Source organism: Manihot esculenta, chromosome 16, assembly GCF_001659605.2.
Source record: "Manihot esculenta cultivar AM560-2 chromosome 16, M.esculenta_v8, whole genome shotgun sequence".
Lineage (NCBI taxonomy): Eukaryota > Viridiplantae > Streptophyta > Magnoliopsida > Malpighiales > Euphorbiaceae > Manihot > Manihot esculenta.
The window spans coordinates 1599946-1616115 of record NC_035176.2 but is presented as its reverse complement, the minus strand read 5'-3'; the positions used below and the strand labels follow the sequence as shown (position 1 = coordinate 1616115).

General features: G+C 34.3%; 2 protein-coding genes across 2 annotated transcripts; one reads left to right on the top strand and one right to left on the bottom strand.

The window, feature by feature from the left end:
- Nucleotides 1-5231: 5231 nt before the first annotated feature.
- LOC110603001 (oxygen-evolving enhancer protein 3-2, chloroplastic) lies at nt 5232-6367 on the bottom strand. The gene is made up of 3 exons (XM_021740637.2): nt 5948-6367; nt 5560-5855; nt 5232-5443 (listed from the first exon to the last, which is right to left on the bottom strand). The coding sequence occupies exons 1-3, from the start codon at nt 6234-6236 to the stop codon at nt 5345-5347; spliced, it is 684 nt and encodes a 227-aa protein (XP_021596329.1). The 5' UTR covers nt 6237-6367; the 3' UTR covers nt 5232-5344.
- Nucleotides 6368-8048: 1681 nt separating this feature from the next.
- On the top strand, nt 8049-13408 carry LOC110603113 (kinesin-like protein KIN-14C). Its single transcript, XM_021740793.2, has 17 exons — nt 8049-8324; nt 8515-8766; nt 8870-9014; nt 9293-9402; nt 9490-9609; nt 9810-10013; nt 10130-10339; nt 10413-10487; nt 10639-10785; nt 10885-11023; nt 11139-11248; nt 11617-11778; nt 11855-12054; nt 12303-12384; nt 12463-12567; nt 12647-12751; nt 12870-13408. The coding sequence occupies exons 1-17, from the start codon at nt 8280-8282 to the stop codon at nt 13041-13043; spliced, it is 2385 nt and encodes a 794-aa protein (XP_021596485.1). The 5' UTR covers nt 8049-8279; the 3' UTR covers nt 13044-13408.
- Nucleotides 13409-16170: the final 2762 nt, after the last annotated feature.

Below are 16170 nucleotides of genomic sequence, written 5' to 3'. Positions count from 1 at the left end.
TACTAGCAGACAAACGAAAAGGAATAAAATGGGAAGGAATACCTTTCTCTCGGGCTAAACTTACACAACTACTGTAAACCCTATTCTCTGTATTTCAGAGCATCACATTAAAATTTATTTTATTATAAAAATTTTGTAATTAATATTTAGAATTAATGGAAAAGGCAGCTCATAAGGAATCTATCAACTATTAACTGCCTTTTTAAATAATTTACCAAACACTGGATGTTTGAAAATTAATAAACAATCGGCTATGTAAAAAAGGTAAATTAAACACCCACTTATCCATAACTAAACTAGTTACACTCACACAATATCAAAAGATGTATTTATGTTTGTAATCAATAATTATATAATGATGTAATTTAATTAATTTTTTTAAATGAAAATAAAATATCTTGCACAACAATAATGTAAGAATTCATTAAATTTTTTTAATTGAAAATTGTAATAAAATACGAAATAATTAGACAATTTCCTTATATTTGTCCATTGAAGTAAGTGTGTATATATACAGATTATAAGGTTTTATTAAGACAACTCCAAAGAATCCTCTATCAATCAATTAGCCTATAATTATGTAATCTCCTATAATTATATACACATTATATTTACACTCTAACACTCCCTCTCAAGTTGGATCATAGATGTTTATCATGCCCAACTTGTTAGAAAGATATTCTATTCGAGGCCCATTTAAAGTTTTAGTGAGTAGATCACCCAGTTGCTCTCCTATTTTCACATAATTGGTGGAGATTAAATTTTCTTGAATATTTTCACGGATGAAATGACAATCAACTTCAATATACTTAGTCCGTTCGTGGTATACTAGATTGGAAGCAATGTGAAGAGCAGTCTGATTATCACACCAAAATTTTCCGAGTGACGCAATATCCATACCAACTTCCTTCAGCAGATAATTTATCCACAAAATCTCACAAGTGGATTGAGCCATGGCCTTGTATTCTGACTCGGCACTGGATCTGGATACCACATTTTGCTTCTTACTTTTCCATGACACTAGGTTTCATTCAACAAATACACAGTAGCATGTAGTCGACCTTCTATCACTTTTGAATCCCATTCAGTTAGCATTAAAAAAAATACTCAAGTGCAATATGCCCATGATCATTGTAGAGTATATCGAGTCCAGAAGTCCCTTTTAGATAACATAGAATTTGTTCTAGAGCGGCCCAATTTTTCACCATAGATGCAGACATGAACTGGCACAGCGCTTACTGCAAAAGCAATATCTGGTTGAGTCACAACCATAAGGTAGCTTAACTTTTCAACCAACCTCTTGTACCTCTCTGGATCATCATAAGGGTCTCCATCATCCTTTGTAAGACATATATAAAGAATCATTGATGTGCTACATGGTTTAGCTCCCATCTTCCCAGTTTCTATAAGTAAGTCAAGGACATACTTTCTTTAAGACAGGAAAATTTTCCTTTTACTTCTCAAGACTTCGACTCCTAAGAAATACTTAAGCTGACCCAAATCTTTGGTATGAAAACTCGCCTGCAAGTAGTTTTTGAGAAAAGAGATCCATGTATTATCATTCCCTGTAATGACAATATCATTAATATATACAACAAGGAGAATAATACCAGTATCGAAATTTTTATAGAAGACTGAATGGTCACACTTGCTCTTTTCCAATCCAAATTTTTGAACAACTTCATTAAACTTGCCAAACCATGCACGGGGACTCTACTTCAAACCATATAAAGATTTTTTCAAATGGCAGACTTTTCCATACTCCCCCTCAACAATAAACCCTGGTGGTTGCTCCATATACACCTCCTCTTGGAGATCACTATATAAAAATGCATTCTTGATATATAACTGGTGTAAATGTCAATGCTAAGAAGCAGCTAGGGAGATGAATAAGTGAATTGAGGTCATTTTTGCCACAGGATAAAAAGTGTCAAAATAGTCAACGGCATAGATTTGGGCTAACCTTTGACGACAAGACGGGTCTTAAGCCTCGCTATGAAACCATATGGATTGACTTTGATGGCAAAAATCCATTTACAGCCCACCGCCTTCTTGTCAAAGGATAAATCAACTAGTTCTCAAGTATGATTTTTATCTGGAGCCTTGATCTCCTCAAACATTGCATCACGCCATTCAAAATGAGTTAGGGCCTCTTTAACTGTCTTAGGCAAAGAAATGGAATCTAGAGAGAGAATTAAGGAGGTAGAAGAAGGAGACAGGTGATCATTAGACATGAAGTTAGCAACATAATAGGTAGATTTATACTGTCGTTTACCTTTACAAAAACTAATGGGGAGGTCAAGGTCACTTGGTGGTAGATCAGATCGTGAAGAAGATTCTGGTGCAGGACATATATCATCAGGTATTAGTCTCCGAGAGTAAACTTGAACAACTGACGGTTTAACAGGAAGCTGAGTATTAGGAGGAATGTTACTAACAGATTATACAGTGGAAAGCATACTTGAAGAGGTCCCACCATCAGATATGATTCTATAAATGAGCTAGTCATTCATCCTCCTCTTGATCATGAGAGGTTTGGGCAACAAGATAAAAATGAATTTACTCGGAAAAGGCTACATCTGTTGAGACCAGATATTTGTTGAGGTCTGGAGAATAACACCGATACCCCTTCTGAAGGCGAGAATATCCAAAAAAAATATACTTCAAAGCTTTAGGATCAAATTTAGTCATATGAGGTCTGACATTCCGAACATAGCAAGTCCTGCTAAACAGTCGTGGTTCAACAGGAAATAATAGCTTATGAGGAAAGAGGATATTATAAGGAGTATTACCGTTTAGTACTATGGAGGGCATGTGATTAATGAGAAAGCATGTAGTAGAGACAACATCGGCTCAAAATTGCTTAGAAACTTGCATTTGAAATAATAGAGCTCGAGTAGCCTCAAGGAGATGTTGATTCTTCCTTTCAGCTATCCTATTTTGAGCAGGTATATCAACACATATGACAATTGGTGAAGAATACCATGTTGAGTCATATAAGCCTAGAATGATTCTGACATATATTCTTTAGCATTGTCGCTATGTAAAATTTTAACAGAAATATTAAATTGAGTCTTGATTTCAGCACAAAAAGCAGAAAAATGAGAAATCACTTCCGAACGATGCTTCATAAAATAAATCCAAGTCATTCTAGAGTAATCATCCACAACAGTGATAAAATATATGAATCCAGTCTTAGATCCAACCGAACATGGGCCCCAAGCATTTGAATGAACTAATTCAAAAGCAGACTCAGCTCGTTTATTGATTCTAGGACTTAAAGAGTTTCAATGATGTTTTGTAAAATGACATGACTCACATTGCAGTAAAGATACCTTATGAAATTAAGGGCATAGCTTCTTCAAAACCGGTAAAGAAGGATGTTCCAACCGACAATGTGTTTCAAACGGAGACACGACACTGAAGCAGGCAACAGACCAAGGCATCTATGCATCCAAAATGTAGAGACCCCTAGATACTTGTCCTTTACCAATAATCTGCTTCATTACAACATCCTGAATGAGATAATAATCAGGAAAAAAGAAAACACAAAAATTTAAGTCTTTGGTAAGTTTACTCACAGATATTAAATTAAAGGCAAGATTAGGTAAATTTAGCACAGATGATAGGGTAATAGAAGGAGTAAGTTTAACAGTCCCATAATCCTCAACATTATAGGTTGACCTATCAGCTATAATAACAGGAGAAAGTGGTTTATGAGATCGAAAGCTAGTAAAAATATGAGGATTACCTGTCATATAATCCGTGGTACCAGAATCAATGACCCATTTGTATGAAGAGGAAATAAGACACGTTTTACCTATCTCAGTCGCTACTGAAAACGTTAGGATAATTTTAATAATATAGGTGTTACTGTCAGAAACCATTTCAACCAAAACCCTATACTCCTATATCTTTAAACGAATTAAAGGAAGATAATAAAATCTAACCCAGTGAACAGTACCTGGCGTAAATAGTATAAAAAACACCTCAACCCAACAACCAAACTGCAAACGAACTACAAATCTAATAAGGGGGCTGTAAGGCGACTCTGGCATCCTTCCTAGGTAGGCGGTGAGAGACAAATATTACCCTAAATGGGTAACCCAAAAGAATAGGAACTCTAAGTTTCTAAAAAAATTTAAAACTCAACGGGAAAGAAAAAAATTAAATTTCTACAGAAATGACTCTGATACCATATAATAAGATAAGAAATAATTAGATAATTTCCGTATATTTCTCCATTGAAATAAGTGTGTATATATATAAATTACAAGATTTTATTAAGGTAACTCCTAAAAATGCTCTATTAATCAATTAGTCTATAATTCCCTATGATTATCATCACACACTAACAAAAACAATTTTTTACAACAGAAAGTTTTGGGAAGAGAATGACAATGAAGCTTATGTAGTTTTAACCATTCAGAATTATCATAAGTGGAGATTGCTAAAATTGCCGGAGTTAGGGGGCATGACGTCTTCTTGGTGACTCAAAGAGAAGAGATCGTTTATTGTTTCAAAACAATTGTGGATGGACATTGTAACTTTGTGCACCTCTCAGGTTGATATTCACTAAAAGAGCCTATATGGTACATTATTTCTTGTTGAAAATAAATAGAAAATAATAATAAAATTTGAGCTAAAAAATAAAATAAAATTTTCTCAAATTTTAATTTTCAGAATCAAACCAATACAGATTTATTTTTAAACTCGTTTTTACAACATTTATAACCGTAATCATCACATAATCTGCTGCAATGATCATGTCGTTTGTTATTGGCATAAGCTTTATATTGTGAAGCTGTAGATTTTCATCTTATATAGAAAATTATTTGTTGTACAAATATAGTAAAATTCTTTGTCCAGAAATATTTGTCTGTAATGCAAAGAGCTAGATAGATTTGTGTAAACAATTCTGTCTTTGCAGAAACATTTCTTAATAGTTAATTAATTATTTCAACAAAATGCTTATATTTTTCTTTCTTGAAAATTAAGTTTTTGTTTGATTGGAGTAACTCAATTAAGGAATTTGAAATTTTTAAAAGGTATAAAAATTATTTAAAAGTTATTTTTAAAAATTATTTTTATTTGATTGACATTTATTTTTAATTTTATGAGAAATCAATGGTTTTTCTTCCCTTAATGGAAGGTAATTAACTTGATTTATCAGAAATTAACACATTTCAACTAAACAAGATCTAAATTACCGAATTGTGTGCACATTCATCTGGGTTGAAACAAAAGTAAGAAGTTGATTATTTCTTCTCCAACTACACTTTTTCAAACAGCATTCCAAAAGAAAGTGATTAACAAAGCTTAGAATAAAAATACATAAATTCCCTTAACCAAGCTTAGCAAGAACATCATTCAGATTAGATACAGTCTGAGCATAGTACTTCTCTGCCTCTGGGGTGCTCTTAATCTTGGCTGCATGGTCCAGCTGAAAGGCAAAAACAGGTTAAAAGAAAAAATTCAAATTCCATCAACAGCATATTCATTAGAGAATTAAAGTAAACAACTTGAAGGAAAATCAAGGAACACAGTTTTGAAGCTTACATCGTTGATGGATTGGAAGAGCTTTCCAGTGAGTTCCTTGAGAGTTTGCTTCTCCTCTTTGGGTTTAGCAGCAATAACAGTGTTGAGATCATAGCGAAGATACTCAGCCCTAAGGCGGAGATCATTTTGAACATAGGGCCAAGCCTTCTTGTCAATGAGCGGCTTCACACCCACAATGTCCTTGGCTGATTCCTTGGCTCTCACTGCTGCTTGAGCTGGGTCAAGTGGCTGCAGGTAAAATCTCTTCTTCAATGGTAGATCCAAGTCTCTTGGCTGATCAGAGTTTAAAGTCCCAGCTGCCAACACAAAAGTTCAAAATTTTGGCCATTATAGCTTGAAACGTCACTGTCACATTAATACAAATGGGTGGAAGAGATAATGAACTTACGCAGTCCGCCGGAGGGAGGAGGAGGAGGACCAAGCTTAATAGAAAGGGCTTCAGCAAGCACCGCTTGAGCGAAAGACCCAGAAGCCAAACCAGCGGCAACAAGACCCAGCACAGCTCGACGGCTGGGTTCAGGCTCAGCAGCAGAAGGTACCTGTTGGTAAGCTCTAATAGTGAGACCAGGCCTGGAAACAGCTACCCTTGTGTTGTTGCTAGGGACGTTCAAGCGAGTTGAGCCACTGATTTGGAGACTGCCTTCAAGGACAGCCATTGAAGCCATTGCTTGTGCCATTTTTGCTTGGGCTGAGTTTAGATTTCTGGTTTAGCTTTCAAGTGTGGAATAAAGGAGATTATATTTTTGGGATTGGATTTTTTGTATTGACATGTTTGCTTTGCGTTTTTGTGATGTAGATTGGTTTCGGGCAAGCACCTTATCTGCCATTTTCTCCCTGGATAAGCTGGATATGATCTTCACCAATCTTTGTTTAACACGTGGTTTTTCATTTGACATGTTGGCTTCTGCTGTCCATGGACTTTTAGATCATGACACGTGGACATTATAAGATTGGGGAAAACAGAAATTATAGTTTTGTCTGCATTACAACATGTATTATAATCTATAGCTTAAGATTATACAATTTCATAAAAGTTGGCTTTGGTTTGATTTACTTTTTAGGTGGGTCTTAGGCTTATTTAATAGTGAAATTCGAATTTATTAATATTTAATTTGTTAAATTTTAAAAGCTGATTTATTTAATAGTGGTGGTTTTGAAATTTCCACATTCGTAGGAATAGATTTGATTTTCTTCTTATTTCATAATAGATCTGGTTTTCTCCTATTTCACTTGATGATCTGGTTTCCTCTTACTCCACTTGATGCTCGATTTGAAAAAAAATCTATAAAATAAAAAAAAATAGTTAAGGGTTTATCGAGACTGTTCCGGTGGAGACCCTCCAACGTTCTAGTCAGATTCATGAACTAATATAATATGAATAGGCAAAAATTGTAAAGAAAAATCATAAAAATGGAGCGAAGGAAGAAGAATCAAGAAGAAGACCCCCTGCTAGTGATGTATACTATCTATCCCTATCACTCAGCTCTGTACGTGCGGATCCACGCCAGACGGCTATTTAATATTCTCTAATGCGCATACGGACATGACTGCAAAGTGACTGGGTCTACCCCTATTTCTTGTCACGTTACAGGACTAGTCTCCCTTCAGATGGGCCCGCACGTGTAATCTGTTCGGCCTACATCTTATTGCCGGACTGGGACGTGCCGCGTGGACTAGTTGGCTTTGAAAAAGAACTGATGGGTTTTGGGTTTGCTTTTGAGACATGGACTTGTCCCATATGTAAGAAGTCCGATAGAAATCGAATAGATTCGTGGAATATGTCTGATTAATTATGATTATTTAATTTTAAATTTATTAATTTTTATTTAAAACTTACCACAGTTATATATCAACAGAGCTGGTTGCAAGTTATTCAAAACCTTGTTAAAAAAAGCTCTGCTTTTCTTAGTTCATTTTAAACTAAAAAGCATATTAGTTTTCAAAGAAAAGCTTTTTTATTTAATGTAAAATATCTCCTGATCATTTTAGATAATAATATATAAGAAAAGTATAAAAAAAATATCATATACTTCTATTTATTTTTCATTAGAATCTATGATTTTATGTAAAATTTATATTACGAAATATTATTTTAATATAAATTGAATCATATATTTTTATATGAAAAATAATAAAAATATATATATACTTTTTATTTTAAAAATATTAATTAATAATTATATTTTATTTGTTATGTTAATATTATTAAATAGTATCTGAAACAAAAATTATTTTATTATAAATTAAATTATCGATTTTGAAATAAAAAAAACTGGCTGATAGCTTTATTTTTACTCCCCCCATATTTTAAAATAGCATTCTCAAGCAACTTAACAAATCACTAATAATTCAGGAGTTGACAATAGCACCACTTTTTCTCAGCTCCTATAACTGGGCTGAGTCGGTTTAAGTTCGAATCCACAACCCGATCCATTTGGGCCCAGAGTTGGTTCAACGTTCACATAATTTGAGGGGCCCAAAGAGAAAAATAGTAGCGCCGGATTCCTCATTTCAAATCTATTCAAATTTCACTCTGCGCCCAAAGCTCAATCCCTCCTCTCTCTCTCCCTCTCTCTCTGCCTCCAGATTTCAACTCTACTGATTTTGAACTCTTGCACATCGAAATCAACAGCTCCAGTTGAATCTGCACGTCCTTGAATTCACAACACAGGAACCTGCAGAAATCTCCTCTTTTGAGTTTGGCTCAGTTTTCTCAGATTATGGCTTCTCGGAACCAGAACAGACCTCCTCGAAGCCCCTCCACTGTAAGCCCTAATTACTTTTTCCTCTTTATATCCACTTATTTCATCTTTAGAGCTGACTGATTGCTGAGAAAATAAAAACGAAGGTAGAATAAGTTTCTGGATCTGAAAAGTTGTTTGTGGGCTGTTGGTGCTTTGTTTGATTTCTTCACTGCTTTTGTATTTGCTTAATCTGTAAATTGGTGTTTTGTAGAAGGATGGTGTTGGTGCAGGTGGTGGTGGTATCCCATTAGACAAGCGTAGGAGGATTGGGATAGGAAGAATTGGAGGACCAACCAGTACTGACCGTAAGCCATTTGGTTCAGTAAACAAAAGGCAGGATGTTACTGCATCTGGTGATACAGGCGGCACTGATGGTTCGGAGATTGAGAACATCGACTTCACGAAAGAAGAAGTTGAAGCATTGGTGAATGAGAGGCCCAAAATGAAAAAGTTTGATCACAAGGTTCTACTCGCAATTATTTTACTGTAATCTGGCTTGTCCACAATTGTTTGTTTGGTCAATTTTAAAGAATTTTGGTACCCTTTCGGCGCTTTTTATTTGGCAGGGAAACATGGAACTGGTGAATGAGCTTAATACCAGGCTCAAGCTTTGCATCAAATGGTTCCAGAAAAGGGATGAAGCCAATGTTGATGAGCAGGGGAAGCTTCGAAATACTTTGGAGTCTTCTGAGAAGAAATGTGCTGATATGGGTAATGTTGTTTCTCCCTGCATATCTGCAAATAATGTTTTTCATTAGATACCCTGATTCATTAGTCGATTTTTATTGACAAAAAAGAAGTAGTTGATCTTTCTTATGGAGGTTCTGTCTAAAGTAGTTTGTTTTTCCCCTTTGCCATTACATGTTATGATTTGCCACCAATTTGGATTGCTACGTACTTTATTCTTTGCCCGAGATAGAAAACCAATAGTAATTTTATTTTATTTTTGGTTCTAAAGTATTATTTTACATTCACATGTGCAATTTTAGAGGTGGAGATGAAAAACAAGGAAGAGAACTTTAATGGAGTCATTTCCGACTTAAGGAAAGAGAATACTTCTTTACAGGAGAAACTCACAAAGGAAGAATCAGAAAAATTAGTAAGTGAAACCATTGCATTATGTTGTCATATGTAATTCTTCTGTTTCTGGTTTATTTTAACTTTGATCTTGTGATTTGACAACTAGGAAGCAATTGATTGTCATAGACGAGAAAAAGAAGCTCGGACTGCTCTAGAAACTCTGCAGGCTTCTCTCTCCAAAGAGCTTGAAAAGGCGCAGCAAGATATATTGGTAGCCAATCAGAGGGTAATATTTAATTTGTTTATATTCTATGTTGTTTGCATCTTCAGTTTTGAGTTCCAAGTCCTATATGATTGGGCAATCGTGTCCCAATAATTTGGTGGATTTCGTGCTCTCTGCTCAATGAATTTACTTTCCTCTAGTTGTACTGACCGCATTTGCCAGTTTCCCCATTTTATGACCCGTAAATTTGGCAAAAACTGCAGGCTACATCACTTGATGATATGTACAAGCGACTGCAAGAGTACAATCTAAGTCTACAACAGTACAATAGCAAATTGCATGCTGAACTTGAAACTGCTCGTGAGTCTCTCAAACGAGTAGAAAAAGAGAAAGCAACTATAGTGGAGAACCTTAGTACTTTACGGGGTCACTATAATTCATTACAAGAACAATTAACTTTATCCAGAGTAAGTTTCTTTCGCTTGGTATTCAGCTAGTAGCCAGCAATTATTCTTGTTTGCCGCTTGAGTCATTTTACTTTGGCATTTTAACTTGCTTCTTTCTCCTCATTATTGCTTTCCAGGCTTCCCAGGATGAGGCTATGAATCAGAAAGAATCATTAGTAAATGAAGTTAAATGCCTGAGAGGGGAACTGCAGCAAGTGAGAGATGATCGTGATCGCCAAACAGGACAAGTACAAGTTTTGACTGCTGAAGTTTTGAAGTATAAAGAAAGCACAGGCAAATCCTTTGCAGAGATAGATAATTTGATGGCAAAAACAAAATCCCTGGAGGTTTGCTCCGACCACTTCCTAAATTCTATACATATAGATTGCGCAACCTTTGAGACTAGGTATTTTGTTGCAGGAGACATGTTCTACTCAAAGAGAGCGTATACATTTATTGGAGCATCAGTTAACTGCTGCTAATGAGAAGTTAAAGGTAATATTTTAATTTAATTGTTCAAGTTAAAGAAGTAATGAAGTCCTTCTCACATTGCCGTCTCAAAGTGCATCATCTAAAGTTTCTTGAATTGTGCAGTTAAGTTTCTTAGTTTTGCTAATAAGTTGTAGTGATTGTTTGTTTTGTTTAGATGGCTGATTTTTCAACAGCAGAAGCAAGGACAGAATTTGAAGAACTAAGAAGAACTACACGAGACCTGCAAGAGCGCCTTATGGAAGCAGAACATCAATTAATTGACGGAGAAAAATTAAGGAAAAAGCTGCATAACACTATCTTGGTAACTCTTCTTTTTCCTCTTATTTATGAACTTGATAAAATGCTCTGGATGGCTGCGAACATTAGGCCATAAATGGTAATGAAATTTGTTGTATCACAGGAATTAAAGGGGAACATCCGTGTATTCTGTAGAGTGCGACCTTTGTTACCAGATGATAGTGTTGGAACAGAAGCGCCAGTGATTTCATATCCTACATCAGTAGAAAATCTTGATCGGGGAATTGACTTGACGCAAAGTGGTATAGACAATTGTTTTTCTGTGACTAATTTTCGATCAGTTAATAATTGGATTGGTGGATGTGTTTGTTGCAAAAGTTTATCATTCGCTAAGCTAACGCTATTTTCTGTAAGCAGGGCAGAAATATCCTTTCACATTTGACAAGGTGTTTAGTCACGATGCTTCTCAGCAAGATGTTTTTGTAGAAATATCTCAACTGATACAGAGTGCGCTTGATGGTTACAAGGTGAGTCCATGTTGCATGCAGCTTATGCTTTCTATTTAGTTGATTTCACCCTACATAGAGTTCCTTGTTTATTGATTATGTAATTGAAAACTTCTACCTCATCCTATCTAGCTGTTGTCTCTGTAAAAGCACTATGAAGTGTTCCATAGCAATAACTTGGATCAGAAATTGTACTGATGGAAATGTGCGATATTATTTCGCATTATCAAATTTGTATCTCAGAATATTAGTTTGGTTCAGTAGTTTTATACTTAAAGTGTTATGTTCTCTTGGCTTTTTGCCAAAAATGCGGTTTAATTTTCTCATTACTTATTGTTTGCCCTAGTAAATTTGTTCATTTATGGGTGCTATTTCGGTGCCTTCTGTAGGTATGCATTTTTGCTTATGGTCAAACTGGTTCCGGAAAAACTTATACAATGATGGGTAAAACAGAGACTCCAGATCAAAAAGGGTTGATACCTCGATCTCTAGAACAAATATTTCAAGCTAGCCAGTCCCTTTTAGCTCAGGGTTGGAAGTACAAAATGCAGGTAATCTTTCAAAGAAAATATGATTTTTTTAACATGTTACCTTGACTGACAAAGCATTCTTTTCAAATAATGATAGGCGTCAATGTTGGAGATATACAATGAAAACATCCGTGATTTATTGTTGACAAACAAATCAAGTGCTGCGGAAAATACTGGGAAGCAGTATACTATAAAACATGATGCAAACGGCAATACATATGTCACTGACCTCACTATCGTTGATGTCTGTAGCATTCAAGAGATTTCCTCTCTTCTACGGCAAGCTGCCCAAAGCAGGTAATGGCATAACCATTGTTCATATCGTGTGTTGCGTTTTCCAGCTGACTGCATTTAGATTTCCATTATGAATATAAAGTCGTTCTTTGTTGTATATATGATAAATATCTGAGATGAAAATTCAGAGTTGTTGCATCTACAATTTAAAGTATGTTGAAAACATGTAATGTTGTGAATCTAGTTCAACTTTTCACATATCAGGATGAATTAATTCAGTGAAGTTTTAAACTGCTGCTATCTTTATGCAGGTCTGTAGGAAAGACACAAATGAATGAGCAGTCATCAAGAAGCCATTTTGTGTTCACATTAAGAATATCTGGGGTGAATGAGGTTTGTAATATCCTAAATATACTTAAGAATTTTTTTTAATGATTTTTCTATTTATTCTGTTGTTTTCTTGTATGCTAGAACACTGAACAACAAGTACAAGGTGTGTTAAACCTCATTGACCTTGCGGGAAGTGAGCGACTCTCTAAGAGTGGGGCAACTGGGGATAGGTTGAAGGAAACTCAGGTATTTGCTTTTGAAATTTTTAGTAAGTCTGTTTCTTCTTTTTATTTGATCAAGTTGTCCTAACCTCCTATATAAATAGGCCATCAATAAAAGTTTGTCATGTTTAAGTGACGTCATATTTGCCCTGGCAAAGAAAGAAGATCATGTTCCTTTTAGGAATTCAAAATTGACATATCTTCTACAGGTAAACCCATTTATCTCAACTATACTCGTTAAGCTTCATTGCCCCTTCTAATCAGGCCAGTTCGTTTTAGATTACAAGATTTTTCTAATTGTGAATCTGTGATTGATTCTTTGAACAGCCTTGTCTAGGTGGGGATTCAAAAACCTTAATGTTTGTCAATATTTCACCAGAACCCACTTCAGTTGGTGAATCCCTGTGTTCTCTCCGATTTGCTGCTAGAGTTAATGCTTGTGAAATTGGAATTCCTCGACGTCAGACAACTGCACGAATTGTTGATTCACGCGTGAGCTAAGGCTGATTCTGATTTATTTTGGTATGAATCTTGACATGAATAATTTGTCCAATTGTTATCTATAAGAGAGGCCATTATTATGCCTGGAATTTGTATAATGAACAGCAGTGGGTTGAAGTTGTTTGTAGATGTGCTATTCTAAGCAACTAATTTGTATTCCTGGAATTGCTTTAGATTAGGATCTTGTTTTTAGCTCCACATGAGATAGGGGAGTTCACATTGCTGGCTTAGCAGAGTGAACCCTAAATGTTAAAAATGTTCATCACAGGTGACAAAAAAAGAGCTGTGTTCTACTACCTTGACATCATAAATTGGTGTATTTTTCACATTAACAATTGATTTTTATCTATTAGATTTGGATTCTATCCTTTTGAAGCAATAGTGTTACTGGAAGTGCTTTGATTAAGTTCATCTCATGTTATTGAGCCAATTGATTATGGTCTACCTTTCTAGACCTCCTAAAACCATGTTCTACTGCCCATTGTTTCATTAGGATACCTTACAGGGAAAAAAGATAATATGCGTGCATGTGTATATATATGTGGGAATATAATAGTGATAATTGCATTGATTGTTTGGTAGGGATGATTATGATTTCACTATTTTTAATATTTGGTTTGATTGAATCTTTTATTCTATAAGGATACAATTAGATTTGAACTGAATTTAGGTTTAAAAAATAAATATGTATGAGTATTTTTAAAATTTAATAGAAAGTGCATTACCTTGAATAGAATTATTTTAAATTAATTAAATCAATAAATTTTAAATACTGTATAGCTTAAATTAAATTTAAAAAATATTATTGTTTATATTCTATGGACTAAGTTTATTATTTAAAATCATCTTATATAAATAAATATTAAATATAAAGTGTATATATATTGTAACATTTATAAAATTAGTAGTCTTAAAATATAAATTATTAATTTTAAAAGAAGTTAAATAAATTATTAACTAAAATATATAATATAAAACCTGATTAGATAATAAATGAATAATAGTAATTGAGTTTAAGGTTGATATAAGCAATTCAAAATAAATTTAATTAAATTTAAAATTAACTTTATTATTAAAAATTACAATCTTATTCATTTAAAATAACCTACTTTTTTTTTGTCCTTAAAATCTGTTGATGAAGTTGTAAATCATTGTGATAATATTTATCAATTATTGATGTCGGTATAATTATTATTGTTAATACCAGAGCTCTAGAATGTGCGGATTGTAGAAGATAGCGACCGATTGAAAAGAAAGGAAAAGAATTCTGCCGACAAAAAAAAACCCACAACCTTTTCATTTATTTTCTAATCCGTTGGTTACTTGGCTTTTTATTTAAAGAAAATTGAATTTGGTTGAGATTAATAACCAACTGCTTCAAATACTTATGATTAAATTCATTATTTTGTTATTTTTATTTAGTCTTCTTTATTTTTAAATTTTATTAGTTGATTTTTTTCTGTTGTTACTTTTCATATTTCGATTATTTTATTAAGATTATCTTAAAACTTTATTGAGTATATTGTTTATATATATTTAGAACACAAACTTTTCTATTTATTTAAATATCTCTTATAGTATCAGAAAAATAATACACTCTAATGATACTATAAAAAATATTTGAGTAAATGGAGTATTAAAGATAAAGACTAACTATAACAGTTTTATCTATTTGTAACTTGAGTTATAGCTGTATACTTATCTTGTATTTAGTTAGTGATAAGGGTTAGAGTTGTGATAAGGTTTAGAGTCATGATAAGGTTAGAGTTGTGATAAGATTTAGAGTTATGATAAGGTTTATAGTTGGTTGAGATAATATTTGTTATTCATATAATCTGTATCAAACTCAACCACTGGTATATACTATATAAATGTATTCTATACAGAAATACAAATACATAGAATTCTCAATATCATAAATCTTCTATATGGTATCAGAGCCGCAATCTGCTCTCACGAGTTTTCTGATCCAATTTTCTTTTAATTAATGGTTTCGTCATCCAATACCGTCATTCAATTAAATGCTCCAACGCATTTTCCAATTAAACTTACTCCGGAGAATTTTCCTGTTTGGAGAAAACAGATCCAATCAACCTTAATTGGTCTTGATTTACTTGATTTTATTGATGGTTCACGGGTTGCACCATCACAATTTCTTTCTGAAAAAGACAAAACAGCCAACCCAGCTTTCGCCTTATGGTTTCGACAAGATCAAATTTTGATCAGTGCTCTTTTAGGAAGTTGTTCCGATACTATTCAACCCTTGATTTCTTCAGCCAATACTGCCAAAGAAGCATGGGATCGGCTTCACCAGAGTTTTGCTAATGTTTCTCGTTCTAGAATTCTGTCCTTAAAAACTAAATTAGCACAGAACTCTAAGGGAACCAAACCGATTGCTATTTTTCTCAATGAGATGAGGGCTATTGCAGATGAGCTTGCTCTTACCCAGAATCTGGTGAGTGATGATGACTTGATTGTTTATATTATCACGCGATTGGGAGATGATTACAGTTCCATAGTTGCTGCGTTAAAAGTTCGTGAAACCCCAATAACCTTTTCTGATCTCTTTGAAAAACTTACTGATCATGAACGATCCCTACAAGAAAAAGATTCCACAACTGTTTCAGCTACGTCACAAGTGATTGCTACTGTCAATTACACTCAACGTTCTGGAGGGCGTTCACACAATCAGAATGGCAATTATAATCGATCTCCACAAAACTCCAATTATTCTGAAAATCGACGTGGTGGTCGTGGTTCTTACTCTGGTGGTCGAGGTCGAGGTTCTTATCGACCTGATGTGGTATGTCAATTTTGTGAATATACTGGGCATACTACTGCTGAATGTCGCAAATTGGCTCGCTTTCTTAAGGAGAATAATATGTCTTTGAAGACTGATACCTCGCATTCTTCAGCACCGATACCTGCAGTTAATGTTACTTCTTCTATGGCTGCTTCTTCTCCACAACAATGGTTGTTTGATAGCGGAGCTTCTCATCATGTTGTGTCGAATCCAGCTTCTTTGCAAAGCTATTCTGACTATGGAGGTCCTGAGGAAGTACAACTTGGTGATGGTAAAACGCTTGCTGTATCACATACTGGTTTTGTGCAAATTCCTACTTACTCT

Coding starts and splice junctions, on each gene's coding strand:
- LOC110603001 (XM_021740637.2), bottom strand. CDS start 6,236: ATGGCACAAGCAATGGCTTCAATGGCTGTCCTTGAAGGCAGTCTCCAA. Junction 5,856..5,947: donor TCCTCCCTCCGGCGGACTGC/GTAAGTTCATTA, acceptor TTGTGTTGGCAG/CTGGGACTTTAAACTCTGAT. Junction 5,444..5,559: donor TCTTCCAATCCATCAACGAT/GTAAGCTTCAAA, acceptor TTTGCCTTTCAG/CTGGACCATGCAGCCAAGAT.
- LOC110603113 (XM_021740793.2), top strand. CDS start 8,280: ATGGCTTCTCGGAACCAGAACAGACCTCCTCGAAGCCCCTCCACT. Junction 10,014..10,129: donor AACAATTAACTTTATCCAGA/GTAAGTTTCTTT, acceptor ATTGCTTTCCAG/GCTTCCCAGGATGAGGCTAT. Junction 10,488..10,638: donor CTGCTAATGAGAAGTTAAAG/GTAATATTTTAA, acceptor TGTTTTGTTTAG/ATGGCTGATTTTTCAACAGC.